At 44.0% G+C, this 27,622-nt stretch overlaps 2 protein-coding genes across 7 annotated transcripts in view; both read left to right on the top strand.

Annotated features, from left to right (window-relative positions):
- The window catches only part of CREB3L2 (cAMP responsive element binding protein 3 like 2), a 78,256-nt gene extending 59,852 nt beyond the window's left edge, over window positions 1–18,404 (top strand). For both annotated transcript variants that reach the window (XM_084527521.1, XM_084527520.1), the window contains exons 7-12: window positions 579–637; window positions 1,910–1,978; window positions 8,972–9,071; window positions 10,010–10,136; window positions 10,822–11,047; window positions 11,903–18,404. In XM_084527521.1, coding sequence (XP_084383647.1) covers window positions 579–637; window positions 1,910–1,978; window positions 8,972–9,071; window positions 10,010–10,136; window positions 10,822–11,047; window positions 11,903–11,978 — 657 coding nt within the window. In that variant the 3' untranslated portion in view covers window positions 11,979–18,404. The remainder of the gene's footprint in view (window positions 1–578; window positions 638–1,909; window positions 1,979–8,971; window positions 9,072–10,009; window positions 10,137–10,821; window positions 11,048–11,902) is intronic.
- A 6,218-nt stretch (window positions 18,405–24,622) lies between these two features.
- The window catches only part of DGKI (diacylglycerol kinase iota), a gene marked incomplete at its 5' end in the record, with an annotated part of 213,446 nt that continues 210,446 nt past the window's right edge, over window positions 24,623–27,622 (top strand). For 4 of the 5 annotated variants that reach the window (XR_014685744.1, XM_084497769.1, XM_084497768.1 and 1 more), the window contains one exon: window positions 24,623–24,801. Coding sequence is in view for 3 of the 5 variants with exons in the window: in XM_084497769.1 (XP_084353895.1) it covers window positions 24,623–24,801 (179 nt within the window). The remainder of the gene's footprint in view (window positions 24,802–27,622) is intronic. The other variant, XM_084497773.1, reaches the window with a different exon arrangement.

Raw genomic sequence — 27,622 nt, 5'->3', positions numbered from 1 at the left:
TATGTCCAAAGTATTTATTTCAGAGCCCCAGACTTCACACAGTTCTCAACTGCAGTCTTGCAGATGCTGAATAGAGGGGAAGAGACACTTCCCTTGACCTGCTGGCTATGGTCTTGCTAACATAGCCCCAGCTCTGGTTGTCATTGTTTGCTATGGGGGCATATTGTTGACTTATGTTTGTCTGGTTGTCCGTCAGGATTCCCCAAGTCTTTTTTCTGCAAAGCTGCTTTCTAACCTATGCATGGGTTTTTCTTCTCCCAGTTGCAGGATTTTCTCCTGGCATCATCTTTTAGTATTTAGTATTTGCCCTAAGATACTCTCTGCAGATTAATCTGATTTGCTTTTTAAGGATAGTTCTGTAAGAGCAGAGTGATCTTTTTCCTACTACTGAGAGGGAGCAGTCTTGCTTCAGGATGTGGAAACAGACCAAGTCAGTGCTTTGCTTGCCAGGAATAGGAATGAGAACAGTACCGAGGCTTGAATCAAATAATGTCAGGGCTCTTTACCAGTTTATTAATTCATCTCTGCTGCTTTTTTTTCTTTGCAAATATTTGGTGTTTTTCTTCCCTTTTCCTTAGATCTCTGCCCAGGAAAGTAGAAGAAAAAAGAAAGAATACATGGACAGTCTGGAAAAAAAGTAAGCCAGCCTCCTTCCTGTTTCAAACGTTCCAATAGCACTGGTTGCTGCAGTGGGAAGGGATCCAGCTGTTGATGCTGGGACTGTTTCGTGCACAAAGTGCCAGCTGCCATCTCGTGGTTGTGACTGAGAAAAGGCCCTTCTTCTGGCTTCTGTGGTACATGTGCTGAGATGCTCCGTACATAACTGTGTCTATCTCCAACGCTTAGGTAACATGCCGCCAAAGACCTTAAACCTCATATAAGGCAAGACCCATCTACTACCAGCCTTTCTCTTGTGCAACTGTGTTGGTCTAGTGGGTGGGCAGTGTCCAGGAAAAGGCAGGGTCAGAGGGAATATATTCTGTCTTCTAGCACAGATGGAGACAGAAATTGGAAGTGGGTGAGTCAAGACTGCTTGGGAGAATAAGCAGGGCTCAGGAAAACAACATGTGACCAATTGACTTCCTTTAACAAGAAGGAGCCAAATCCCCAGTTAGTGATTTATATCCCAAATTAATCTGTCTTCCAAGAGACAAGTATCCTGGTATTTTTCTTATGCACTTCACCAGATGAATCTGCTAAATCTTGTGTACCATCTTTGGCGATATCCTTGATTAAATTTCCTATTGTTCTTCTCATGTCTTTATGGGTGAGACTTGCTTTTTCAGAGTTAGACTTTTGTGAAATTCTAGCATACATAAACAGATTTGAAAGTATTTCCTTTGCCTTTTTCCTCTTAAAGCTATTCAGGCAGGTAATAGCATAGTTGTCTTTTAGGAATGCCATATTTTTACTTGAACCTCTATGAAACTCAAGGATCTGATTTCAGAAGCATGGTATTTGTTAAATTATTCGGTGCTTCATCCTAGAAATGAAATGCACACATGGAACACCCTTGCACAAAATAATTGCTAACAATACAGATGGAACATGTTCAGTGACTTTTAAGTATCTGTCCTGTGGCCTGATGCACAGAGAAGGTTGGAGCAGGGTCTTTGCTGTAGCTATTTCAAGGGGCAAAAAGTAGTTACAGATTACCCTGAATAAGCTGCACCTACTTGGTTGTAGTTGAGCACTGTAAGCAGATGCTCTATAGCGAGTAGTATCTAATGCAATGTCTTCTGCACCTTGAAGCATGATTAAAGGTTATGACTAAAGTCAGTTGGTGTAACTTTTTGTAAATGCAGGCAGAATCACAGAGCTCTCTGTGAAAGCAAATTTGTTTTGTTTCAGAATGTCTTGAATAAAGGACTGATTTTTTTATATCCGTTTTTCCTTCTGCTATTTCCAGAGTTGAGAACTGTTCAAATGAAAATAGTGAGCTGCGTAAGAAGGTCGAAGTCTTGGAGAATACTAACAGGTACGGTGTGAGGGGAATAAAACAAAAGTGTAGCATGATTTTACAGGGAAAAAGGAAAACACTAAAGTTAAGAGATCAATCGAAATGTGAAGAATAGCTGTATCTGATCTGATTAGTGTCAAAGAAAGATGATGGAGAACAGTTACCATGACAGTGCAGCACGATGTAAAATGCAGGGCCTTTGATGTCAGCTGCTAAACTGTCTCCTAGCTTGTGGTGTGTTTGAGAAACCTTTTAGTATTCTTCCTTGAGCTCTTCCACTGCCCAAGGAAACATGATTAGTGATGCATAACAAACAAAAGACTGCAGCCCAACTCTCCAAATTGTCTTTTGTCTGTGAAAGACTGCTTTGACAGGAGGCCGTGACCAGGAACATGACACTCGTAGAACTTACCGTTGAAGCTCAAGAGTCAGTATTAGTTTGTTCTGGACTACTAGCTACCATTGCAGTTACTGTACGCTGTTCTGATCATCTGACACCACAGAATATCTGTCATTTTAGGAAATACTGCTTCCTTTGGAGGGGGAATCAGCTTCTTCTCAATTTTTCATTTCTGAGTAAATGGGTGTCTCAATGGTGACTCTCAAAGGATACGTGGCAGAAAATGATCTATAGCTGAGCTTTGAATTGTATGTTAGCTGAGAATGGAGTGTCAGTCATAGCTTATGCTCAGCATGTTCTCTGTTGAAGGCAAATTCCAAGGAGTAGGTACTAGGTGAGCCCACTGGTAACACCTTCTGTTTAGAGGCATTTGAAGTGATGGCTGAATATTACCACTAAACATGATGGTAGCACTGAAGTGGGAGGAAACTTGGTTTTCAAGATAAGACCCACGATCGTGAAAAATGGCCCCAGAGCTTGTCTGGCAGCCAATGTATTGCTAATTGAGTGGCATGTGTTGTTTCTAATCTCCGGATCCAATCTCTAATTTCATGGAGCCAGACCCTGTAGCACTGTAATTTGCTAGAGAGTGTCTCCCACACACTGCTCATGCATAAAGACATCTGCTGCTTGTTAGAAGAGAGCCAAGCCATTTCTGTCCCTCCTGTATCTTCCTGCAGTGCTTTATGTAAAAGAGCCAGGAATTGTTCTGCAGGTGTGGAATAGGGTTCTTTCTCCTAGGATCCATCCCAGTAGGTGCTGAAAACAGCTGCTAAAAGGGAGGGTGCAGCTGTGGATGATCCACTCAGGGACAAGAAGTTGTCAAGCCTTGAATTGTTCTCCCTAGTTTGGCTAAATTTGGCCAGATTTACATCTCTTGTTGCGGATGAAGTCATGAGAATGGCTTTGTTAATAATATTTTCCGTTCTTTTAGGACCTCTTCTCTGTTATTGTATAATCTTAGTTCCCTAAAGCTAACTGGTCTAAAACTATTTACCTACCTACATGATATTATCTCTGAAATCTTCATATTCTGGGCATATGGGATGAGTTGCATTGTTTTCTTCTCTCTGCACGAGCATCAGTGCTGATTTGTAATCTCCTGCAGAGAAACAGATGTTCCTGACCCTCCTCACAGAAATTCTTGTATTTCATGGTGATCTGGTTTGGGTATTTAGATGCAAACTGTACCTAAAAACTGTGAAGGCTGCAAATCCAAGTATGGGGAGATTTGTAAGAGTGCCTGCTTTCATCAAGCCTGAATTATGTAACACCATTTTTTTTAAACCTCACCCCAAAGAGACACTTTCTTTAATTTAGTGTATAGCTTTGTAAACGTCTTGTTCAGAGAATGATTCCAGGTCCTTGCTTAATATACATAATCCATTTTTCTACATTGAACTCAAAATGACCAGTTTCCTCATTGGTACATTGCCTTGATGTGTCATCCAGAAATTACTCAAATGTTTCAGAACTTGTCTTCATAGCATCCTATAGCTGGTACTTTCATCTCATACTTACAGTCAGAGATCGAAGCTCATAGAGAAGTGAAGGTCAAATTATGCATTGCCAATTTTATTCTTGGATGTCCAAATTTAAATATCTAGGACCTTATTTCTCAAAGTTCCTAAGCACGCAGTCATACGTGACTTATTTAATATGCTCAAATCAGAGTCCAAGTTGACTTCAGCTGCAACTTTGAGTGTTCAATGTAGTAAAAAAAATAAAGACCTCAGTGACAGTTTTATATGAAAGTAGATCTACAAGTGTTAGAGCTGTTTCTGATAGCAAAAAAATGTAAGAGTGGAAAAATATAACAATAAAATAGCACTTTGATTACGTACAAAATCCTTTTGCATTCAGTGTGGATGAAGACAAAATTTATGTTTGTTTTTTTTTCCTTGTTGGAAAAGTGAGCCATAGCTGCTCACCTAAAAGTTTGTGGACATGCATGTGCAGTCACTATTGTGTTTTTATAGTCTGTCTGGAGTTGAGGAGAGCTGACAGGCAATTTCCAGCACATACAACTATTGAGCAGCAGGATTTTCTTTCAGTATGTGCAATCAGTTTTTCAGAGCATGTTGTTAGTCTATATATAGAACAAATTTTACACAGATACATACCTAGGACTTCAGGGAAACCCTGCTTACATTTCAAAGTCTGGCTCCAAACCATGGAAGCACCACAATTTCTTGCTAAAAAAAGCAGCGTAAAAAATTTTAGAAGAATCTTTCCCAAGAACCTGCCTCAGCTTGAAATTCTGGGACTGAAAAGATTGGATGTAAGAGGTGCAAATGTGGTCCAAAAAAAATGTATCCAGAAGAATCTTCCTTGACTTTCATGTATCTTATAAGGCAAGGCAGGAGGCTGTGGGATCAAGATGCGGGGGAGTTTTTAATTTTCATTAATGTGAGTGGGTGACAGCAGCATTTTTGGCATCTTCAGTATTAGAACACTGGCATATGTTTCCTCTCCTAATTTATGTGACTCAGTGCCTTGCAAGAAACCCATCCAAGTTCCTTTCTAAGGAGTTTTCTCAAAACTACAGGAACACATTATTATATGCACGTCTCTTATGCCTTGTAGCCGCAAGTGAGCAAGGGTCTCATTGGTTTGGGTAGCGTCCAAACATGTTGAGCACTGCTGTATCAGAAGGATGTGAGAAGAGGCTGACATCAAGAGTTGAGCCGGCTTGTCCCTGTCACCAAGAGGGCTTGATCCACTCACATGGTGGCACTGGGACCGAAGACAGAAAATGATGTTAGTCTAGGCTTTTACTGTGGTCCATACACCAGTGTTGTCTAACTGGAAGCTGTGGCTCTTTGGGCTTAAAGAGACAGAATTGAAAGACTGGGTACTATGTGTATGACATGTGAGATGTACTTTTCTTTTTCGATTCTGTTAAGTCTATATTTATAAATAAATACACTGATGTTCACTTCTCCTGGAGAAGTAGATAGAAATAGGATGCAATTAGCATATGGTTGAGTACATAAATATTATTATCACAAATAGACAATCACAGAATCATAGAAAGGTTTGGGTTGGAAGGGACCTTAAACACAATCCAATCCTAGCTCCCCTGCCATCGGCAGGGACACCTCCCACCAGACCAGCATGCCCAAAACCCCATCCAACCTGGCCTTGAACACCTCCAGGAATGGGGCATCTACAGCTTCTCTGGGCAGCCTGTGCCAGTGCCTCACCACCCTCACAGTAAAGAATTTCTTCCTGTCTAATCTAAACCTACCCTCTTTTAGTTTGAATCCATTACCCTTCGTCCTATAACTACACTCACTGACCTAGAATCGCTCCCCAGCTTTCCTGGAGGCCGCCTTTAGGGTACTGAAAGGTACTGATTTACATGGCCCTTCATTCATTTGAGGCTGATAAATCCCTTTAACCAAGTCTTGTTTCAAGACGAGAAGGATCTGGATTTACATACAGTGAGACATCTTGCACTTCGCTTCAGACCACCCCCATAACAGCTGACAAAGCTTGACAGCCCTGGACCCAACTCTTTATTTTGAAAGCAGCAGGACAGTGTTTTTGTGCTGAAGCAACACTGATGAAAAAAAAATGCTGTTTTTTTCTTTTCTTTTTTTTTTTCCTTTGTAATTCAAAACAGAAAGAATCATGATTTGTTGTTGTTGTTGGGTTTATTTTTCCTTTGAGGTATTCTGGTCTTTAAATGAAAACCTTACTTTGGGGTTTGCTTTGTCCTACAGATAGGACAGGCAGAGAAGGACTCTGTGTGTAGAGATGAAAGAAAGAGAATATTTTTCTTGCTTTTTAATCATTTATGATAAGTTTTGTGCCTCGCAAAGTAGATACATTCTCTGAAGTAAAAAAGGTCAAAATAAACATTGTTTTTTTTCCCCTAGAAGCTATTTGCTGTTATTTAAATCAATGTTGGATTTTAAATTTACATACTGTATTGAGGAAGTTTCGCAGGTGGCTAGGTCCTGCAGTGACAGATTTCCTCTCCATACTGAAAGTGTCACTGGAAGCAGAGGGGAAGCCTTGACTTGTTCCTCACTCTGGTAGTGAAAGGGGTCCTTCTGAAGATAATTATGTGAATTCACACATGAAAATAAGACATCATGGGCAGAGTGGATTTGCTGAGAGTGCTGGAAAGGAGAGCAGGAGTCTTCAGTCACTTTACAGCTTTCCTTTGAGGTGCTTCCCTTGGCAGGGAAAAGCGTGAAAGCACATTTCACACCTCCTACAGAGGTGACCCTCTAATTGAATATCACTGGGAAATGTGTCAGACACAGTGGAAAATAATCCTTGTGGGTGCAAAGCCCCTTATACACGCTGCCGTGGGATTGTATTTTCTCCTGTTAGGATCTAGCCATTGGCAGTACATTGCACTAAGAGCATTCTTGGCCTTCCTGATGATATTTAGAGGAAACGGTATAACCCAAGTTCTTGTTCTTCAGAGTGGAGAACTGCTCCTTGGTCCTCTCTTCTTAGACCAGACCATCCCTGTAGCCATCCAGTAACAATGAAGGCAGCTGGTGTGCTGGAAAGGTCTTCACATCCTGGAATCCAATCTTCCAACATTTCAGATTCAAATACCTGCTTAATTACACTTTCCGAAACAAGAGTGTTTTGGTGTCAGCTCTCTGGGCCCGCTCTGCCCAGCAGGTTTTTTAAATTGGACACAAAAAGGCAGAGATGAGCAAAACCAAGGAGAATCGCCTCTTCCCTGTCGATATCCTCGACAGCCATTAACTGTTTTCTCACTGACACCTCCACAAAAAGAGGCAGGAGTGATATGTATTTCTGCTAAATGTAAGTCTGCTGCTGCTGCCAGCCCCCAAGCTGGGGAGGAGGAGAGCTCCTTCCTCTCATGCCTCAGAGCTGTTCTCTGTCAGTCGCAGTGACTCAGGCCTGAAGCAGGTTGGGGGGGATTTAGTCTTCTGTAATAGCTCAGAGATTGCAGGGTTAAAAAGGCATTGCTGTGTAACATGGCATATGGAAGGAATAGTTTCTTCGGTGCCAGAAGATGATACATAGCTTGTATGCAAGTCTGTGTGACCCCTAAGCCATGAAGTGGACGGAAGGGAGACACTGGGGAGAAATGTTAGCTGGGAGCAGTGCATTAGGCTGGTCTCATCTATGTGATGGATGCTGTTTCCATCTCTTAATTTGCCTGTGGTCTCTAACTGTGAATAAAGGACTGAAGAAGGAAAAAGGAAACCGCTTTCTTCTTTTTAACACTGAGTTGCAGAATAAAGGGTGCTCTCAAGAGCATGCAAGACATCCTTCCTTAATAAGTTGGGAAGGATCTGCTGGCCCAGATAAATGTGCTGTAGTGCCTTGTGCTCATTTCAGAATGCATTCCTGAAGTCCTTGAATTCATTAAACCCTAATTAGCAATGATCATTGATGATTAAAAAAATCTATAATAATAGGCAGACAAGTATATATTGAGCTGTAAAGGCACCTCTGGGTCTGTCCTACAATTAGCTTTTAGCTGGTTTGATCTTAAAATAAACCTTCTATTTTCTCTGACACCCTAACCTTGCTTCTTGCTTTAGCGTTCGACGTCATGGTCTCCAAAGCTGTTGCCTGGAGTTTTGCGAGGGTTACCCTCAGCAATAGGTAGTGAGACGTACAAGAGAAGCAAAAAGTAAAATTGGAAACAAACAGCAAAGTTAACATCTTGAGGCAAAATAGTACTATATCTGACTGTGATGAGGACAGGCATTTGGGTTACTCCTTCTCTGTTAAAAAAAAGCTTTAATGGAAACAGTTGTGAAAACCCTATACCATTTATTCTTTGAGATCATTGCCGTCTTGAATGACTAATATCCTGACTGTAGCAAGTAATGATGCTACAGCAGAAGAAACATAGCCAGAAAAGCAGAAGAATACCTTCCTGGTCCATGATTGCTGACTCCAACCAGAACAGAATTACCATGGAGGTTACCTCTGAATGGCACGGTCAGAATAGCTGCTTCAAGCAACTGTTCTCGTAAACTCCTGGAGGCTTTAACAAATTGCAATAAAATACTTTATTTATTAAATGAAATTATGGGAAACAAAGTGTGTGCTTTAAATGCCTTTCTTTGAAAATGAAGCAATTCACTGTACAGGGCATTTTCAGAAAAAGGGGGTAGACATATATACCTCTGCCATCAACTACAGCAACTACAAGCTTGCTTTTGCACCACTTCAAATAATGGTGAAACTCCTGCTCAATTCATGCCATAGAACTGGGTTATATAAGTAGCCAGTCACTTGCATGGAGAGAGTTTCAGTTGTTTGTACACTTACCAGAGTCGCTTCCCATAGAGAATCTGGAAGCAGTTTTTATTTGTAATAACTTTCTGAAAAAAAGGAAAATAAATCATTGTTCAGGGACATCAGCTGAAGAAAAGGCAAAAGATATTTTTGCAAGATTCATCGCTAATGCATGCAAGAACTTTGTAAAAGTTAAAAACACTCCTTATGTCTGATATCAAGGTGGTGATTTTAATTATCTGTACCTTGTCACAAGAACTAAATGCATTATTGCCAGGTGTGGAATGTGAAGCAAAAAGCTGTTTAGCCAGCAAGTAGATCACTACGTCTGATGGTCATGCCTCATCTTTGCTTTCCAGAACACTTCTTCAGCAGCTGCAGAGACTCCAAGCCATGGTTGCTGGAAAGGTGTCCCGTTCATGTAAGGCAGCTAGCACACAGACAGGGACCTGTCTTATGGTGAGTATTCCCTAAAACTGGGAATTGTAGGGGAATGAGATTCCCTTCCCACTGCTCAAAGGCACATCCTCCGTTCTGTGAAGCCCTTCACTTCCAAATGCTCAGGTTGGGAAACTTCTCTTGATAATTTCACATTTAATTTTGAGATAGGTGAGAATCCTGGCTGATGAAGATTAATGATTGTTAATGGGCATTAAATTCTGGAGGAGACTGGGCTTGTGCTTTTGGCGGGGTGCTGCAGTGATGAAAGAAGCAGCACTGCTCCTCTGAGTAACCTGTTTTATTATTTCCTACAATATTTTATGTGAGAAATGGTGTCTAGAGTTGTAAAATGAAAACACGGGTGCCCTTTGATGCTTGGATTTTCAGATACCAGTAAAAATAAACCTTTTCATCCAAATGAAAATATGACTAAGGCTGTAAATCTACCTCTTTCCTATTTCAGTAATATTTGTCAGGATATGAAAAGGGTTAGAATGAAGCTCTTCCCACCTTACACCCAGCCAGCAAGTTCCCTTTATGCTGGTGCTATAAATTGATGGAAATGATATTCAAGGCCTATGCTGTTCTCATCGGCTGCCAGCCTCTCTGTCACTTTGAAGCAAGACTGGGGCCAGCAGCAGAAATAACCTTGGAAATTCCCGACAGTATCTCTAAAACACACATGGCGGTTGTGTCTGCTTTTCAACTTTGGGAGTAAATAAGGCAACAGGCCAAAATGATGGCAGACACTGAAAACAAACCCCAGCATTAAAGCACTGAATTGTTCTTGTGTATGTGCCTTTGCTAAGAGGCATGGTAGATAGCGATGAAAATAGCCTCAAGTCTTTTGTTTCAAAGACCTATGAGATCTGCTTTGTGTCGATTTTTAGTCTTGATGTGTACGCATGGGCCAAGAGGTGGTGCAATTAACCTCTTATGCCTCTTCCCTTTGCCAGATGGTGGTGCTGTGCTTTGCAGTAGTTTTTGGCAGCTTCTCTCAGAGCTATGGGCCATATCCTTCTGCTACAAAGATGGTGTTGCCCAGGCAACATTCCTCACCAGAGTCCTACACAGACTCCATTGGTAAGTCACAACCACCTCAGTCTTGCTCTTTGGCATTTGTTTTTCACCCCCATCCCCACAGCCATCCCCAAGCGCCTCTTGTTTTTCTGCTCCTTAGCTGGCCATGCATTGATATAGAAGAAGGATATATATCAAAGAAAGATAGCTTGGCAAAGTGTGCTGATGGCAGCAGACTTCATCAAGATGAGCAAAGCCTTTCTCCACTAGCCTGCTTGATACTTCTGTTTAAAGCCTTTATGTTTCTGTTTGAGGAGTTAAGGCTAGTAGTCTGTAAAAGGTAGCAGGAGAGTTTGCTTTCTGCTCTGTACCACTTGCTCATACTGTCAGGAAACACAGCGGCTGTCAGCTGGTGCTTCCTTTGCCAGTGTCAACTAAAGGTCCAAGGACTGAGTGAGAAGCTGTTAGTATTGCATGCCAGTTCAGAACAAGTTGCTTTAAACGTATGTTATTAAAGTGATTATTTCATTTTGCTCTTGTTCTGTGAAGAGTTTAGAGCTTTTTGATGCCTGTTCGGACCACTGCTGTGGTATCTTCCCACTGCTATCAACTTACCCAGTTAATTGCAATGACAAGACCTTTGCAGCTCTAGTTCTGCTCTGATGGTTTCCATTTCCTGAAATGACCAGGGCTGTTCTCTTTGACCTGCCTCCTTCTCACCTCTCTTTTCCCTTCTGTTTATATGCAGTGAGATCAAGGAGTCTGCTAATATATGAAGAGCCTCACCAGCTGGAGGAGTCGTCAAGCCCGATCTCCTTTGCAGATCGAAACGACAGGCACGCAGACAGCTCCAAGTACACGGCGCTAGCTCTGGAAGCTGTGCCGGGGATGCAGCGGGATGATATCATGGAGTTCACAATAGCCAACGAGACGAGGCTAGAGAAATCAGTGCTGCTGGGCCTGCAGCAGCACAGGTGAGTGCCGGATGGGCTGCTTGTGAAACAAGAGTTTGGACTCTCTGGGGAGCTTATAGACAAAGGTATTGCTGCTCTTGTTTGGAGAAGTGATTGCAACAATATTTTAGTAACAAAGCTGCCAAGCTCGGTGCTTCTACCAGAAACCTAGCCCTTGTAGGCTTGTTAGTTATGCCCACTCCGCTTCTTTAAGCACTTAGTTGCGTGTCTCCTAAAGGAATAAGCTTTTACCAGTTGGGTGGAAGTGTGAGGCTGTGACTCACTGGGCTTTGTTGAGGTTAGGGTGTGAAGAGCTGGAGCTTCTCACAGCAGTGATCTTACTAATGCATGCTGCAGAAAGTTTGCAGGATTCAGACTTAAAAGGCAAATCTATTATCTGAACTTCTTAGCATGAAGTTCTTTCATTTTTTTATTTTTTATTTTTAACGTAAGTTTGTGTTTGGAGCCTCTGCAAAAAGACATATCTACTGGTTTAAATATGTGGGTGCAGTTTTCCTTCCACTGTAACTTTGTTTGTCCCACCACTATCCTGATGGCTCAAGTCTTGGTCTCTGCTAACAAGCAGTAGCAAGCACACCAAACGGTGGAGGTGGGTTGTGTTTAGAAGTATGCTTTTCAGAGGCCTAGGTTGAGCCATATCACACCAAGCGTGCCTTCTGAGCATCTGTGTCAAAGTTATACCCAGGGCCAAAGAGATGACTAATTCAATGTGTTACCGTACTCCAACTGATGGGTACCTGGTAAATACTGAGCGCCTTTTTAGCATTAGCTAATTTGAGCAGGATATGTGCTTTTAAAAATGACTAACTATTAGTGTTAACCTTTGTTGTTGTTGTTGTTGTTTTTTTCCTACAGAGTCAACTCTGAAATAGAAGGAAATGAAACACTGAAGATAATTGAAATAGATAGAAGAGTCAATGCCACCTCTTAAAAATAAAAAGGCCTTTTTTCTTGACTTCCCTCTTTCCCACATATTTTCAACCAAAGTCCCCCTGACTTGTCATCCTCAGTGAACCAAAGCACAAAAGAGAGGGAGTTCACCAAATTCTGCATTGACTGGTGAGGCTGTGACTGCAGATGGGATCTCTTGTCTTGTAACTCCTTTCCTTACTTCACACACAATCCCTCTTTGCTTTTATTTCTTTCCTGTCTGATATTGCAAGGGCAGGATTGAATTATGATTGCAAAAGATACCAGCAGTGTGCTGATGATTGATTTGTGTATGTGTGCCTGTGCTTGCATGTACACATCATCATCTGTGCACAAAGACATTTGGTAAAAGAGTGGAATACGCAAAACCGATGGGAGCATGTGGGTGATGGGATCCTTGGGAGGAGGTAATTGAGAGAAACAGGAGAGGCGGCACGATGCTGCTCAGAATCTAGCCACAGCTCCATGCCTATTGGTCTGTAGCATTTGAGCCTTTTGGGGAAGATTGAGAAACATGTGCTTCATCTGCTCTGAAGGCACAAGAACGGGCCCCAGTTCTGTTTTGTGAACAGCACAGGCAGGAGAGGGGTGTGCAATGATGGTGCTGCATTGTCCTCCCTTACATCTTCCTCTCTTCTCCCCACCAACCCCTTTGTCATTTAGTGGAGTTAGCTTTTTCTTTGGGTTGGAAGCAGTCCTGGTAGGCATCTCTACTGCTTCCACCCATGTGGAATTCAAGCAAAGATCAGTCACTGTCTTGGTCACACTTTGTCTGTGTGGGAGAATTAGACTAGTTTAACTAAATCTATTTAGAAAGCAGGTTTTGTTAACTTCATGCAATGTTTTGGGTGGATGTCCTTTAGTCTACTTAAGGCTAATCTGTTTAGTTTGGATCAATTCCTTCCCAACAAACTTAATCAATATAAGGCTTAAACCAGAAGTGCCTCCTGAGAGCACCGTATGGATTTTATTTATTGGCTTCTAGATGCGTTGATGGAATTTCTCATGTAGACCAGGTCTCAAATTGTCCTGTGTTTTCTTTTTCTTGCCATCTTCCTGTTACTGTTGTAAATAGTATTTATTAGCTTTGCAAGATTTTGTTCAAGCAGTCACAATGAAGAGAATTAACCTTCCCTAACCCTGCACGTGGTCTGGGCAAGCTCTGAAATTGGACATACAAATATCACTGAACACCCACTCCTCCTCCACCTCCTCCCCACCTCTTCTTATGGGTCTCCTCTTCTTATGTCCTTTTCCAGAGATGTGATCTCAGACCAACCGCTTAGCCAGAAAGATGTGTACAGTTCAGGCCTGGAGGTGACTGCATGGCAAGACAGTCCCTGACCTGAAGGGTTTTGTATGCACGCAGCAGACAGGGAAAAAGAGAGCTGAGAAAGGCACATGGGGAGGTGAAGCGACTGGCCCAAGTCTAGTGGAAAAGCCAAGAGTGGTATTCACATTTGATCCTGGTCCAGTACACTTCTTTCTTCACTGTTTCCTTCTTGTCCCATATAGCTGTTGCGTTTAAGGGTTGTGTCCCTTTGGTATCCTGCTCATGCCTTTGTCTGAGCTGTGCTTCTTGGAATTTATCCTTGGATTGGCACAGCCAAATCTAGCCCAGGATTTGGGCTGGGTTTTATCTGATTGCTCAGAAGGGCACTCAGACTCCATTGAGGATGGATTTAATGGGGAAATCCTAATTCAGCAGGCTAGCATAGCTACTTTATGGTTTACCAGAAGTCAATTAAAAAAACAAAAAAAAAAAAAAAAAAAGAAAAACAACAAAAACACACACAAAAAAATGTAGCTTTTTTTTTTTTTTCTTGTGATAAATAAGGGAAAAACTAACCTAGCCTTACAAGTAATTTTTTACTATGTACAGTAGATATTTCCTGCAAGTATTCTATTTTGTAAAATATTGGATTTGTATTTTATTACGGCAGCTGCCATACCTGCTCCTTCCTTGTTCTTCATTCTCTTTAGACCTTTTCCCTTTGATATCCCGTTTGCTGCCTGCCTTTAGGCCTGACTCAAAGCTCAGTGAAGGGAGTGGAAAGAATCTGGTGGATTACAGTGGGCTTTGGATCAACCCCCACTGTGCCATTTTAAAAAGGTGTTTCACATTAGTGATTGTGAAACGTGTGCCTGATTCCGTGAGCTAATGGTGAGTTTTGGTGTGCAGACACTCTTTCTAGTTTATGCCCAATTCATCTATGCAAGTGCCTTTTTATTATTTTACCTTTGGTGGAAATGAGAGAAGGATGCCACTGTAGTCTATTTTGCAAGAGTTCCCCGCTCATCATGGCTCAGTGTCCTCCCTAAAGCTTCTTTCTCTTCACAGTGATCCTGTTGGGTCCTCTGTATCATTCCAGCATCCACCAATGGTGTTTGGATGTTTTTTTGGAGCAATGGCTTCACATAAATAATGGACACTGGTGGGTGCCACTGAAGGTGACACAAGGGATGGCTGCATAGTTTAGCCACATGAGGTCAGCAAAGTGACAGGAGAAAGCCAGGACTGACCCTTCCACTATAATATGGCTGGCCCATGTAAGTGGGCAAGGTCACAGCTTAGAAAATCCCTTAAATGGTCTTTTTATTACTATTTTTTTTCAGAGCACCCATGGTTTGTCTGGATGAAACTGAATGCTTAAGTCTTCTGCAAAAGAAGCACCAAGCTGTCAAGCACAACACTGCTGTTAATTGTGCTGCGGCTTGCACTGTGCATAAAGAGGAGGCCAAGCTGCCTGAGCTCATGCCCACTGCCAGCTAAATGATCGCCTTTCATTGCAGATACTGCTGACTTCACTGTCTTAAAGACAAAATTGAATTATTTCCCAATACTTTAAGGACAGACAGTTTTGCAATACCCAAATAACCCCTTCTTCTCTGAAAGCTACTGCAGTAGTCACCAGTGGAGCTTTGCCTTTGCTTGCTTAATTTGGACCTATTGGTACAAATCTGATTGGGAGATAGTCATGTTTTCATCTGAAGCATTTTAAATTGGCCACGATTTGGGTCACACCACTGAACTGATTCATCCAAACCAGTATGGCAATACCAATTTTCTTGTAACTGTTTAATAATCTACTTCTATAATCTTAACTCATCCCATCCTTTAAATGATTTTTTGGTACTGTTGGGAATCTCTTGAGCTAGCACACACATTATTTGTGGATTTATTATCATGAAATACTACTTCTTTAGAATAAGGAAATCCTTTGCTTGACTTTGGTATGTTTATGATCATTTTTTCTTCAGGGGTCTTAATAGAGCAGGTTTCTCTTGGAGGTAGTAGGGGCCAAAGTTTCTCCTGCCATCACCCATCCGTAGGCTGCTTTGTGACAAGGACCTGCTGTCGCTGGAGTAACGATGCTGGTGTAAGTGCTTATCGTTAGCTCAGCAATATTACGTGAGGTCTTTGCCTTCTGCCAGTATGCCTTCTGCAGCGGCCGGTGGCTCAGTGCTGCACAACAATGTGTCTGTGGACAGGGCAGGCAGAGACTTCGTGTGCTGCCCAATTTCCACTTTGACTAGAAGACCTAAGCGATCCTCAGAGTCTTTAGCCATAACTCTATGCAGCTTGGCAGTGTGATTTCACACAAGTAATCTTAGCTTTTGGCCCATAGCTTTAAAGCATGTCTAGATCTGTCAGGTCTTTGCTTCTAGAGAGATAAGCTACAATGGAATGTAGGGCATTATTTTTTATATATATATATTTAAGAAGTGTCAAGCACAGAGCAAGTGACAGTTCTAACCTTGTTACCAGTGTGTAGATAATGTTGGTGTTGGTGTTTTGTTTTTTGTTTGGTTTTTGCTCTTTTTTTTTTTTTTCAAGGCTATTTATAATTCTTTGCTGCATTTCTCTTATTTCATCCATACCATTCAATGTTTTCCAGCAACACTAACCAGTAGTGGATTAGGCTGAGGTTCTTCGGCCAGCTCCCAGCTGATGCAGCGCAGCATGCTTCTCACTTACCAATTTCAGAGGCTGCAGGTCCATACTGGCAGGGAACCTCTTTGATATTGCTCTGTAAAAGTGTATTTCAATACAAGCTTATTCTTGATTTCTTTAATGTAGAATCCCAAAATTTCTATTTTTTTTTTCCTCAGCTAAAAATCCCTACCTCTTCACCCCATCCCCCCAAACTATCAGCGGTGAATTCTGTCTAGACGCATTTAGAATGTGGGTCAAGTAAATGAATGATACTAATTGCTATGTTGGGAGGGATTTCCACTGAGTATTTGGGCTCCAGATTCTAGCTAATGCCAAGAGGCCGTCGTACAAAGCCTATGCAGCTAAGAACAGAAGCATACGGAGTATTTTTATACTCTTAGTGACTAAAATATTTCTTTCTCAAGTCGCTAATTAGATAGGGAACATTTTGTATTGTGAAGGTGAAATGGTAGGTCAGTCCTTTGTAGCTACAAAAGTTGTAGTAGCCTATATAAGTAGCCTGGTGCTGTGATGTGGCTGCTTTGTGCTGCGGTGTTAAGGATAAACAACTAGGGACTGCAAAGGTGTGAGAACTGATTTAGATGTCAAGGTCTTTATAAATGAGAGGTAAGGATTCAGTCAACGGGCCAGGATGCTTAGGGGATCACCATCCAACTACGGGGCTGAGAGGGGGATTGCCATTTGTTTTTGCAATTATCGTGTCGAGCCTTTTCTGCTTTACCAGCGTATACACCTGAACTGACTTCCTTCGTAGAAGAGTATGTCTCAGAAAACTCATTTGTAATGCTGAAATGGAGTTTGTATATTATTTTAAGCTATTGCCAGCAGTCCCTGCTCTGCCCTAAAGCCCATCTCTGTACTTTTCCCCAAGACATAAAACCATATAGGTGAGAATGAAACATGGGAAAGCTGGATTTGTAAACTTGTCTTGCAGAAAAGATGAAAGAAATGGCAGATGAAAGGACTCCTGACATCCCAGGGAAACTTCCTAGTTCTTAATTCCTTAAAGCAGCAATGACAGTCTTTTACATTAGCTCCCCCCTTGTTTAATCTTTACTTTTCCCCTTGCTCTTCAACACTGTGCAGTACTTTTTAGGTAAAATGAATGCTTATCTGACCTCTGTATTGAATGCCATTTTCCCTTCCAACCTGCAGGTAAAAATCTTTCTGCACTTCAGCATCCCATAATTTAGGGAGTGGAAGAGGTAGAGGGGGAAGCAGAGGCAGTGGCCGATTTTTTTTAATAGAACTGTGCTTATGCCTGACTTTGCCCCATCAGATCTGAATTCACTGGTGTTGAAGTAATGGCATCTCGCTGTCTTTGTTTGCACTGTCAGCAGGGATGAGCGTGAGTGCTTGTGTCTGTGCATGTGTGCATGGTAAGCAGTTAAAAATAAAAACAAAAAAACACGCAAATGCAGAGTTGTTTCCTAATGCAGTAAGTGTCCCTAAATGAAGGTGTTTACCTGAACGCCGCGGGCACATTCCACTTGGTGCAACAGAAACCCCGGGTGTTTCTTTCCAAGACTGAGACCAGCTCACATTCCTCACCAACAAGCACTCGTAAATCCGTCTGTGCACTGCTGTCTGATGTCTGTCTTGTTAGCAAATGTCAGCTGAAACTTGTGCTGCCCTTTTGTGTGTGTGCACAGACTGGCCTGTCTGTAGGACAGCTCTGGCGTGGTAAAAAAAAAAAAAAAAAAAATTGTATCTAGTCTTCGGGTGTCATTTTTGTTGTGTAGAACTCTGCTTTCGAATGCTTTCTTCTCTAAGCTGTAAGTTAGCCAAAAAATGGCCCAGGGGGACCAGAGGTTCAGGGAAGAGGGAGAGTTGATCTCTGGGGCTGGTGTGTCCATGTTGTGAGTACATCAGTCTCCGCTGAGATTTTGCTGTGCCTTCCACAGGGCAAGTTACCTGATGTTACCCTCTTGAAGGTAAAAAACCATTGCCTGGGGCCATGAAAAACAATACCGTGTGACTCTGAGTCATTCTGCGTGTAACACCCCTAAAAAGTTTCAGCTGATCTTTCCCTTTCCCTCTGTACACGTGAACACAGTATGGGTTTGTACAAACAACTTAAATCTATTTTGAATAAAAAAGACAGTGATAGGAATACAAAAGCACCCCCACCACCCAAAATCCTTGGTAAACTGCGTTGGAGCCTCTTCTGACTGCAGATATCCCTGTTCTTTTCCAACAGCCTGTTTAACTCTGTGTATGTGTGCTCAGTGGCCTCTCTATTTTTGTACAAGCACTGTCATCTGGATGTGTGCCCACCTGATTTTTCACACTGCAAACATGTCCATTGGGTGTAAAGAAATTGCTGTTTGTTTTTTTTTTCTTTTCCTTTTAAATTGTCGGCTTAGTTCTACAAGAGAACAGACTACCTGCTTTTGTAGCCTGAACATGTATGTAGTTAAGTATGTTATGCTCTTCATTTCTTGCAAATAAATATTTTCTGTAGAAAAAGCAAGTATCACCTGTTTGCTTTCCTGCTGGCTGGAAAAGGTCCGGCCTCCTGGCTTTCCCAAGCGCGGTGCCGAGCATGGTGCAGCCACCCAGAAGCTCAGTACTACACAGAAGGGCAAAAGCAGCAGTGGGGTTTCTGCTGAAGCTTCCCTTCCCTTCCCTTCCCTTCCCTTCCCTTCCCTTCCCTTCCCTTCCCTTCCCTTCCCTTCCCTTCCCTTCCCTTCCCTTCCCTTCCCTTCCCTTCCCTTCCCTTCCCTTCCCTTCCCTTCCCTTCCCTTCCCTTCCCTTCCCTTCCCTTCCCTTCCCTTCCCTTCCCTTCCCTTCCCTTCCCTTCCCTTCCCTTCCCTTCCCTTCCCTTCCCTTCCCTTCCCTTCCCTTCCCTTGCCTTCCCTTGCCTTCCTCCTGGCTGTGCTGGCAATGGGGACAACTTGGCAGTGGATGGCCTAGTGCAGATGTGACTATCACCATTTGCAGAGCTGCTCTCACAAATGGTGTGGTCGTCTGTGCTCTGCCAGTTTTCTACTAGGAAATGGACCTCGTGTACCAATAGCATGCATCTCTAAAATGGCAACACAGAGCTCATCCTCTGCAGAAAATGCCAGCAATGGAAATAACGGTTCCAATTTTGCTGAACTGACCATGGGAGCATGACAAATGGGTTTGGTGCCTCCTTTTTGAGGCCTCTTAAAGCATCTCGTGTAGAGGCTGCGGCAGGCAGTGTACCATGAACACGGGAACACCCTGGCCCGCACTGAATTTGTGTCTGATGCAGATTTTCAGAAATGCCTTGATTTGGGGCCAGAGAGGTTAAGGTAGCACAAGAAATCTGCAGTGAAGCAAAAAATAGCTCTTCTCTCCTAATCCATACACCGGTGCTTTAACCCAAGGACTGCCTTTGCTGGGCACCACCACTTCATATCAGAAGAGAAGGAGATTGGAGCGAGAGGCATCGTTTTGTCTGCCCTGTCCTCTTGGTCTGCCCCATCTCACACTCTGTCTTTGTGCAGTGCTGTACGGGAACAGTCTTCAAGGTGGAGCCTGGTTCTGTCATGAAAGATGTGGGGAGAGAGGGGCTTTGCTTTGCCCTTCCAGATCTGCATCCCGCTCCTTTTCTCTGCTCTCATTGTTTCAGAGAGCACTGCAGCCGCTGTCTCTCTGTTGCTGGATGCCCCTTGCTTTCTGAGCAGATAATTTCACAGGCCAGAGCTATCGATCCGGGGCACTTGTTAGCAGCATCGAGCCTCGCAAAACGTTTTTACACGGAAATCGTTAGACCGTGACTGCTTGTGGAAGTCACCCTCAGCCTCATTTTATCTGAGCTCAGTTCCTCCGAGAACACCAAACACCAGTGGGGGATTAACAATGGGTTAAAAACCTCACCGGGTCTCAGCATCGCCCTTACAGCACCATACAGCGGGCGAAGCCGCAGGGAGCCTGTGATTAAAAAAGAAACCCACGCATCCAGTGGAGAAACACTGGGTGATGAGCTGTCGTGCTCGCTACCTCTCACCCCTTGGTACGTGCTGTTCCCTGGAAAGCCTGCTTCTGCTTGGATTCAGGGCACTGACACTCTTCCTCAGGCTCATTCCCTCTGTGAAGCAGGAGGAAGGATGCAGTGCAGCTTGCACATGCCCATCCCAGCATGGTTTGGGTAGCGAATCTCCATCTTTTGCTCTTGTACAAGCCTCATGCCTGTTTTATAATCACACGGACTTCAGCCCTGCAGATATTTTGTGGTGGATGCATTAGCAGTGCTCTCTTTCCTTGTTTGTTTGCTTGGGGCTTTTTAGAAAAATAGACCCCATTAGATGGGAATTTAAAAGCAGTGAGGAAAAGCCTACACCTTTGCCATAAAGGAAATTATTCTGCGGTAGTCATGTAGAGAGCAAGGGCAGGGACTGAGGAAAGGAGCTCCTGGGACTAGCCCTGCCCATGGTGTGCAGGGAACTTGGCGGACTCTTCTCTGGGCTTCAGTTTCGTGGTCTGTGAAAGGGGGATAATGGCTTTCTCCTCTACATAAAGATAAACCAAAGAAAGGAGATCTGGTGGAATTAGTAATTAAAAACAAGATCATATTTTGCTTCACGTAGAGTGAATAATGCTTGTGTGCCCTGTCTCCCTCTGATCTGTGCTTCAAAAAGTTGAAGCGGATGATTTGACTTCTCATTTTCTTGGTGCTGTCTCACAAGGGCTTCGAGCACTCCACACAGGAGCCATGTTATAAGGAATGACTTGTTTAGCTTTTCATAATTGAGTTAATCTGAAGTTGTATTTGCAAGAGCTGTAGATGTTACTATAAAGTTATCTTTTCTGAGTACCTCCAGTAAGGAGGAAGATGCATGGCCTGGCCCTTATCTTTGCTGTGACACAACTGACAAAAAAAAAATATTGCAGAGCAAATCCACGGCTGCTGGGTTGTCTCCCTTTGGTCAAAGTGGTGCTGAGGTTCTGGTTACCCCCCTTTTAAGCTGTTTTGGTGAATTCCTGGGCTTGATCTGTGGAGGTTGTGAGGTGCAGCACCGAGGTGCTTCCAAGCCAGGAGCAGGCCCTTGTCACTGCCACGGAGCACCTCAGCAACAGGAGCCAGGGCCTGCTTCTAGCTGTGGCAGCAGGCGTGGAGGAAGGGGAGCAGCAATGCTGCAAAATAGCTGAAATTTGGTTAAAACAAACAAACAAACAAACAAACGAACAAACAAAAACGAAGCTCACCAGATGCAAACTGCCTGGTGAGGTTGCTCTGCCCAGCAGGAGAAGCTGAGGAGGCGAGGGCAGATCTCCATGTGTCACCTCAGGCACTGTCAGTCCCTGCAGAATAAGCAGTGCCTAAACCTCAAGCACTGACCCCAAGTGAGGGGTTGTTATTTGTGTTATATTGAGGGTGAATTTGGTATGACCCTAAGGAGTATGGGCCTTCCTAGTAGACTCCTCCCTGGCCAGCCTGGCACACCAACCATGTAAGGTTATCTCACCCCTTTCTTCCCCCCTCCCTTTTTATTTTTCTTCATATTTTCACCTTTTTACTCTTAGGAATTAGATTTTCAGTCCTTCCCCTTCTGAATAAAACTCATCAGCCTGTGCACACTGGGGTGTTCAGGACAGGCTTTAGCAGGCACATGAATGATGGAATAAACCTCCTTCTCCTGGCTTGACTCCAAAAGGCTGAATTCCCTCCTTCCTCAGCATTTCCTGCTCCATTCCCCCATCCACCTGCTGTAAGATCCCCCCAAGAGAAGTGCCTGCTACACACCAAAGTTCACCAGCTCCCCTGATGAGCAGGGGGCCCCGCCACTGAGCCAGCTCGAGGAAGGAGATACCTGCTGTGGGAGTTCAGGCTTTTGCCAGCACAGTGCTCCCAGATATTGCCAAAACCTGCTGGAAATCTATCTCTGTGCTCCTCTTTCCCCCCTGGTGCAGCAGTAGGTCTGCAGGCACACCTACAAGTGAATTTGAGGAAGTTTTTGCTGTCGTTGCCTGCCTAAAACCCCCACAGTTGCCAGCTGTGCCGCAGGTGTGGCTGTGTGAGCAGGGCTTTCCTTCCCCAGCCTCGGGTTCGCTCACAATCGCTCACATTCAGCAAAAGGTATAGGAAGTTGCTTTATGACTTCACGTTGCAAATGAGTCATGCAAATCGCAGCAGTCAGAGGCAAAGCAGGTAATCCCAGCACATGGTGGGTGCTACCAATGAGCAGGAGCCACAATGTTTTTTGCTGGGAAAGGAGCATGTGCCTCACTGGTATGGATGCAGGCTGAAGGAGGGTTTGGAAACTCATTTGCTCTTGGGCTTTGCACCAGTGCTTGGGGGCAACAGGAGCAGTTTGCAGGGGCACAGCCCACGGAGCTGCTCTCCCATGGAGCGAGGGCTAAGAGGAGCAGGGCTGTGAGATGGGGCACACTGTTCTGCTCTCCAAGTGCAAAATTCGCGTGGAACCGAAGTGTTTTTGCACAAGCCACTGGCATCTTTCCAGAGCAACAGCACATATGGCTCTCAACAACACCAAAGGCTCAAAGGCGCTTTAAGTGACTGGAGCAGGGCTTATAGCAATGCTTCACGTCCCTGAAGCTGGATTTTGGGGTAGGTCTGAAAAGATCTCTGGTTCCATCCCAAAATGTTGTAGCTTCTTTCTGTGAAAAGGGTGGCCACATGCTCTTAAAGTGTATGCTTTCCCTAGCACTACTGGCTGTTAGCTTCCCTGCAAGTTCATCTGGAGGCTTTCTGAGGTCCCGTGGAAGAGGCAGGGAAGCTTCCAGCAGAGCTCCTGCTGCCCTGCAGATCTCTGTGCGCAGCTGAGAGCAGGATCCGGACCGTAATTTAACAGCTCTGCACAACAGCTTTAGTTGTGTTTCTCCGAAGCCATGTTTTACATTGTTTAACTGTGCTTTCTTCCATGTGCTTCATTAGTAACTAAAAGTAGTCTGATGTTTGCGGGAGGAAATGTACGTACAGATTGGAGGAAGCGTGTGCACATAGATCCTTCGTGCATATGGATCTAATATAATTTTGAAGGTTGGCTAAACTTTTAAAATGCTTGAAGTGTAGCAAAGAGAGATACTTTTCATCACCCTTCTCTCCTGCCAACAGGGGATGGGAAAACATTGGTTGGACAGCTCGGGGAGCCTGTCATTACTGAAGTCGAAGCAAGCGATGTACACATGATGTGTGCTAAGTATGGATAAGCTGAAACTTTAAATAGGCTTGGAGGAGGAGCAAAGCTCAGGTTTAAAGAGCCAACTGACTGGCTTAACGCTGGCTCACTTACACCCAAGGTGTTGCAACATCTGATATAACTCTGGTGCCTATGGCAGCACGTAAATGCTGCTTTCCTGTGTGCCTTTGGGCTTTGTCACGGGCTGTGCTGGTGCAGTATCACAAAGTATCACAAAGAGGGAGGGGAATGGAAATTCATGAAAATGTATGAAATCTTTTCCTGTAGGGCTTGCCTTCTCAGGAGAGCAGTGATGTTCAGTTTTCTCCTCTTTTATTTATTTATTTCTTCTTTCAGCTTGCCATGCTTTCTATCACTTTGCCTTGGATGGGTTTTGGATGCAGAAGATAAAGCACTTAAAGCATAATTTGTGCTACAATTTTTGTATAGCCCCAGACCTTGATCTTTTCCATTCTTTTTTAGTCTCATTCCCAATGCTAGATCATGTGCTTAAACAGGACTCACCTCCAAAGTTTTTCTTCATTTCCCCCAGTGGGCTAGGGGGCTAATGTGGTGGGAGGACAAGTCATTTTACTATTAGACACTATGAGGTTTGTGACGGAAACAGTACCCTGCTCTGTGGGGCTGGCTGTTTGGGCTGTGAGCATGTAAAGGCAGATTCCCAGAAAAAAAAAAAAAAAGAAGAAGAAAAAGAAAATAATGAGGAAAAAGAAAATGAAGAAAAAGAAAATGAAAGAGAGAAAAAAAAGGAAAAGATAAAAAGGAAAAGAGAAAAAAGAAAAAAAAAGAAAAAGAAAAGAAACTGAAAAGAAAAAAGGGAAAGAAAAAAGGGAAAGAAAAAGGGGAAGGAAAAAAAAGGAAAAAGAAAAAGAAAAAAAGGGAAGAAAAAGGAAAAAAAAGAAAAAAAGAAGGAAAAAAGAAAAAGAAAATAATGAAGAACAAGAAAATGAAGAAAAGTAAAATGAAAGAGAAGAAAAAAAGGAAAAGAAAAAAGGAAAAGAAAAAAGGAAAAGAAAAAAGGAAAAGAAAAAAGGAAAAAAAAGGAAAAAGAAAATAAAGTGGAATAAAATAAAATGGAATATAAAATAAAATAAAATAAAATAAAATAAAATAAAATAAAATAAAATAAAATAAAATAAAATAAAACAATTTTTTTAATTATTAAGCCCCCCCCCAAAGCGGCCGCCGCGCTCCCGGTCCCCGTCCCGCGGGGGCGTGTCCGGGCGTGGCGGGGCGTGTCCCGCCCGCGGCTCCCCGCGCTCCGATTGGCGGCCGGCGGCGGGGGCGTGCCCCGGGGGGGCGTGCCCCGGCCGGGAGTTTCCCACAATGCCCCGCTGCGGTGCGGCCGCCGATGGATGCTGCGCGCCCGCGCTGCCATTTGCAGCCGCCGCGGCTCGCAGCGCGCCCCGGGGCCCCGGCAGCGCCGGCGCCCCCCCGGCCCCCGCCGCGCCCCAGCGCCTGCAGCCGCCGCCCGCCGCCCCCCGGCCGCCCCCCCCCCACCCTCCTCTTCCTCCTCCTCCTCTTCCTCGTCCTCCTTCGCGGCCCCCCGCCGCAATGAACCCCCCCGCCGCGGCCGGCGGCGAGGAGCCGGGGGCGGCGGGCGGCTGTCGGGGGGCCGAGGGCGGCGGGGAAGCGGTGGGAGCCGCGGGGGTCCCGGAGGAGCCGGGGCTGGGCGAGGAGTCGCTGGAGGAGAAGCTGCGGAGCCTCACCTTCAGGAAGCAGGTGTCCTACAGGTGGGTGCCGGTGCCCGTGCCCTGCTGCCCCCCGCTGTCCCCCCGTGCGGTGCGCTGGAGCACGGGCAGGGCGCTGCTTTCATAACCAGGGTCCTGCGTTTTTGCCGCTCTGCCTCCATCCCGTGCCCGCCGTGCCGAGCACACCGGCTCCTTCCTCCTGGGAACGCACCTGTGTGGGGATGTGGGCGGTGGGGGTTTGGCCGCTCTGCTCCTACCGCCGGCGATCTGCTCGCGGTCAGCAGCTGCTGACAGCCAGGCACCGCCGTCTGAGATGCTTCATGCAAAAAAAGTTCTTCGGTCTTACCTAATTCTGGCTGCAGAGGCAGCACGCCATCAGCTACCGGTGCTGGAGCGTGCTAGGGATGAGCGCTCTTAGCCGAGAGGATAGGAAGCACTGAGCTGCTCCTCGTTCCCTCTCCGCAGCGAAAGAGGGCTTCTAGGCTTAGGTAGGCAAGAGAAGAATCTCCTCTGACACGGAGTTACTTTTTTTTTTTTCATGCTGTCAGCTTAAATCTGAGATAGCTTAGTAATGGTTCGAGTCCCTGCATGTGGTAGGGCTTAAGAATGATGTAATTAAACACTCTTCAGAGCTGAAGTTTTATATAATCATCTATGCAGGGAGACCTCCTCGTAAGGGTGATGGTCTCAGTGGTGAGTGTAAAGTTTGGGTTGATACATCCAGGATTCAGTAGGGTGAGTGATATGAAAAGGAGAAACTTAATGAACACCTAAAGGGCGTTACGTTACACCAGTAACCTCTTGGTACTTTTGCACCTCTATCCTGCTAGTTTCTCTAGCACAGACCGCTTAGCAGCATGTTGCCTATTGCTGGTAAAGGCAGATTCTGTAGGTGGGCTACTGAAGTAATGGTTAACGAGGCAGGTTTGCTAATGGGTATCATCTTAGCAGAGAAGTCATGGGGTTTGTAACACATGTTTTTGGAGATGCTTCTACTCAGGCTGTACGTTTTCATTTTTATTTCATTAGTTTGGGCATCTTCCCCTTCTGAGGAGAGGTGGGGGATATTAAAATCTGTAGTACCCTGCTCTCTAGACTATCTAGAAGTGTGCTACAGCCATGGGTATTCAGGTTTTCTGCATGGTGTATATTTGTAAGGGTTTTATAATAAATGCTAGTAGGAGAAATGCAGGGTTTATTTCTTCTTCCTCCTGCTTTTCTCCTCCTCCAGCTAGGCAGGTGTATGACAATTCCTGAACCTTTAGATAAGAAAGTCTTTTCCTAAGTGCCTCTTGATGCACATTACTCATGCAGTTTGACTTAGACTACGTGCTAGAAAGTACTTTTTCTTTGTATCCTTAGATTTCCACACTTTTTCCTCTGGAACTGGTTTTCTACAAATTATGTGTGTGCGCTCATTTATCCATGGGAATGATCGGAGTAGATAGAAGAACAGAAGACTTTCATAAAGGACCTCTGCTGAGCTCTCCACACCCTGCAACCCCCAGCCTCCTCAAATTGCTACCATTATCCCTATAAATTATGGTGTTGAAATACATTTGTAAATGTAGATGACTATATATATATTTTTAAATCTATTTATGTTGGTGGTACTTGGGCTCCCTTATCCACTAGTACAATGGAAGCTATTCAAGGCTTTGCACTGCCTTTCAAACAGCTCATATAGGATTCTCCATACATATGTTACATTGACAAACACCCATATATCTTTATTTATATGAGCAGAAAAAACAACAACAGCAAAAAACATAATTAGAGCTTGCTTTAAATAATACAGATATCTGCAAATGCACGTAACAATTCTGTTGTTGACTACGGAAGAAATGAAATATGTGGCTGAAAGAGAGGTCAAGGTATTTCTACAAGGGGGAAAAAAAGGAAAGTTGGGGAAAAAACACATTTTCCGTACCAGTTCTATGTTAATCACTCCCTATCATGCAAACATGATTTACCTGAATTTAGCTGAAAGTATTATCCTTTTTTTCCTTATTTTTGTTGCTAAAAAGCAAGAATTTTATTGTAATACATAACTATTTAACTAATGACATAGCTTTTATTGCATATGCATAACATGTTGATGCCTCCAGAAGTGTACAAAAATCTGAGCAACAGGGTTCAGAAAACAGCATTTTGCACTGGCATGGCCGGTAGCTTACAATACAGAAATGGCTGTGGCAAATATGTAGTGGATTTGTGTGGTAAATACATGTATTAGGCATGCACCTCCCCCATATCATGCCATAAGTTTTTCTGATTTAAAGGAAAAAGTTCCTGTAAATACTACAGGTATGTTTCATAGGGAGCTCCCAAGCCCCATTGACCTCGCTGTGTTCCCAGCCATCACATAGCACCTTACATCTCATGCTCCCAAAGCTTTTTTCCCTGCACCAAACACTCTTAATTCCTTTAAGAATAGATGTCTGCTTGCTGTTTTCTTTCCAGTAATGTGATATAATTATGTATACATACGCAGTGGGGATACGCCACTTATCTGTGCTTGTGCGTGAGTTAATGGCTTTAAAGCGTGCCTGTTTGTGTGCGTGTCTATGTGTTGCCAACACACATTACTTAAGCGGATCTTAATTTGCAGACGGGGTGCCTGCCCTTCCCGATACACCACGCCGTGAGCAGCGGTGCTGCCACAGCTCAGCCCACAGCTGGAGGTTACTGCTTGTCCCATTGTGGGGCTGGGTAGGGAGCAGGGAGACAGTCTGAAACCCAGGGTGTCCCCTCCTTGGTGAGGGGCATCTTGCAGAGCTGGTCTCTGTGCAATCCAAATGGAAACTCAGAGAAATGGTCGCCTTTTTCATCCTCGTGCACTTAAATGAGGACAGACTATGTA

The sequence above is a fragment of the Aythya ferina genome (assembly GCF_964211825.1).
Source record: "Aythya ferina genome assembly, chromosome: 1".
Taxonomy (NCBI): Eukaryota; Metazoa; Chordata; class Aves; order Anseriformes; family Anatidae; genus Aythya; species Aythya ferina.
This window is presented reverse-complemented; position numbering and strand designations above follow the sequence as displayed.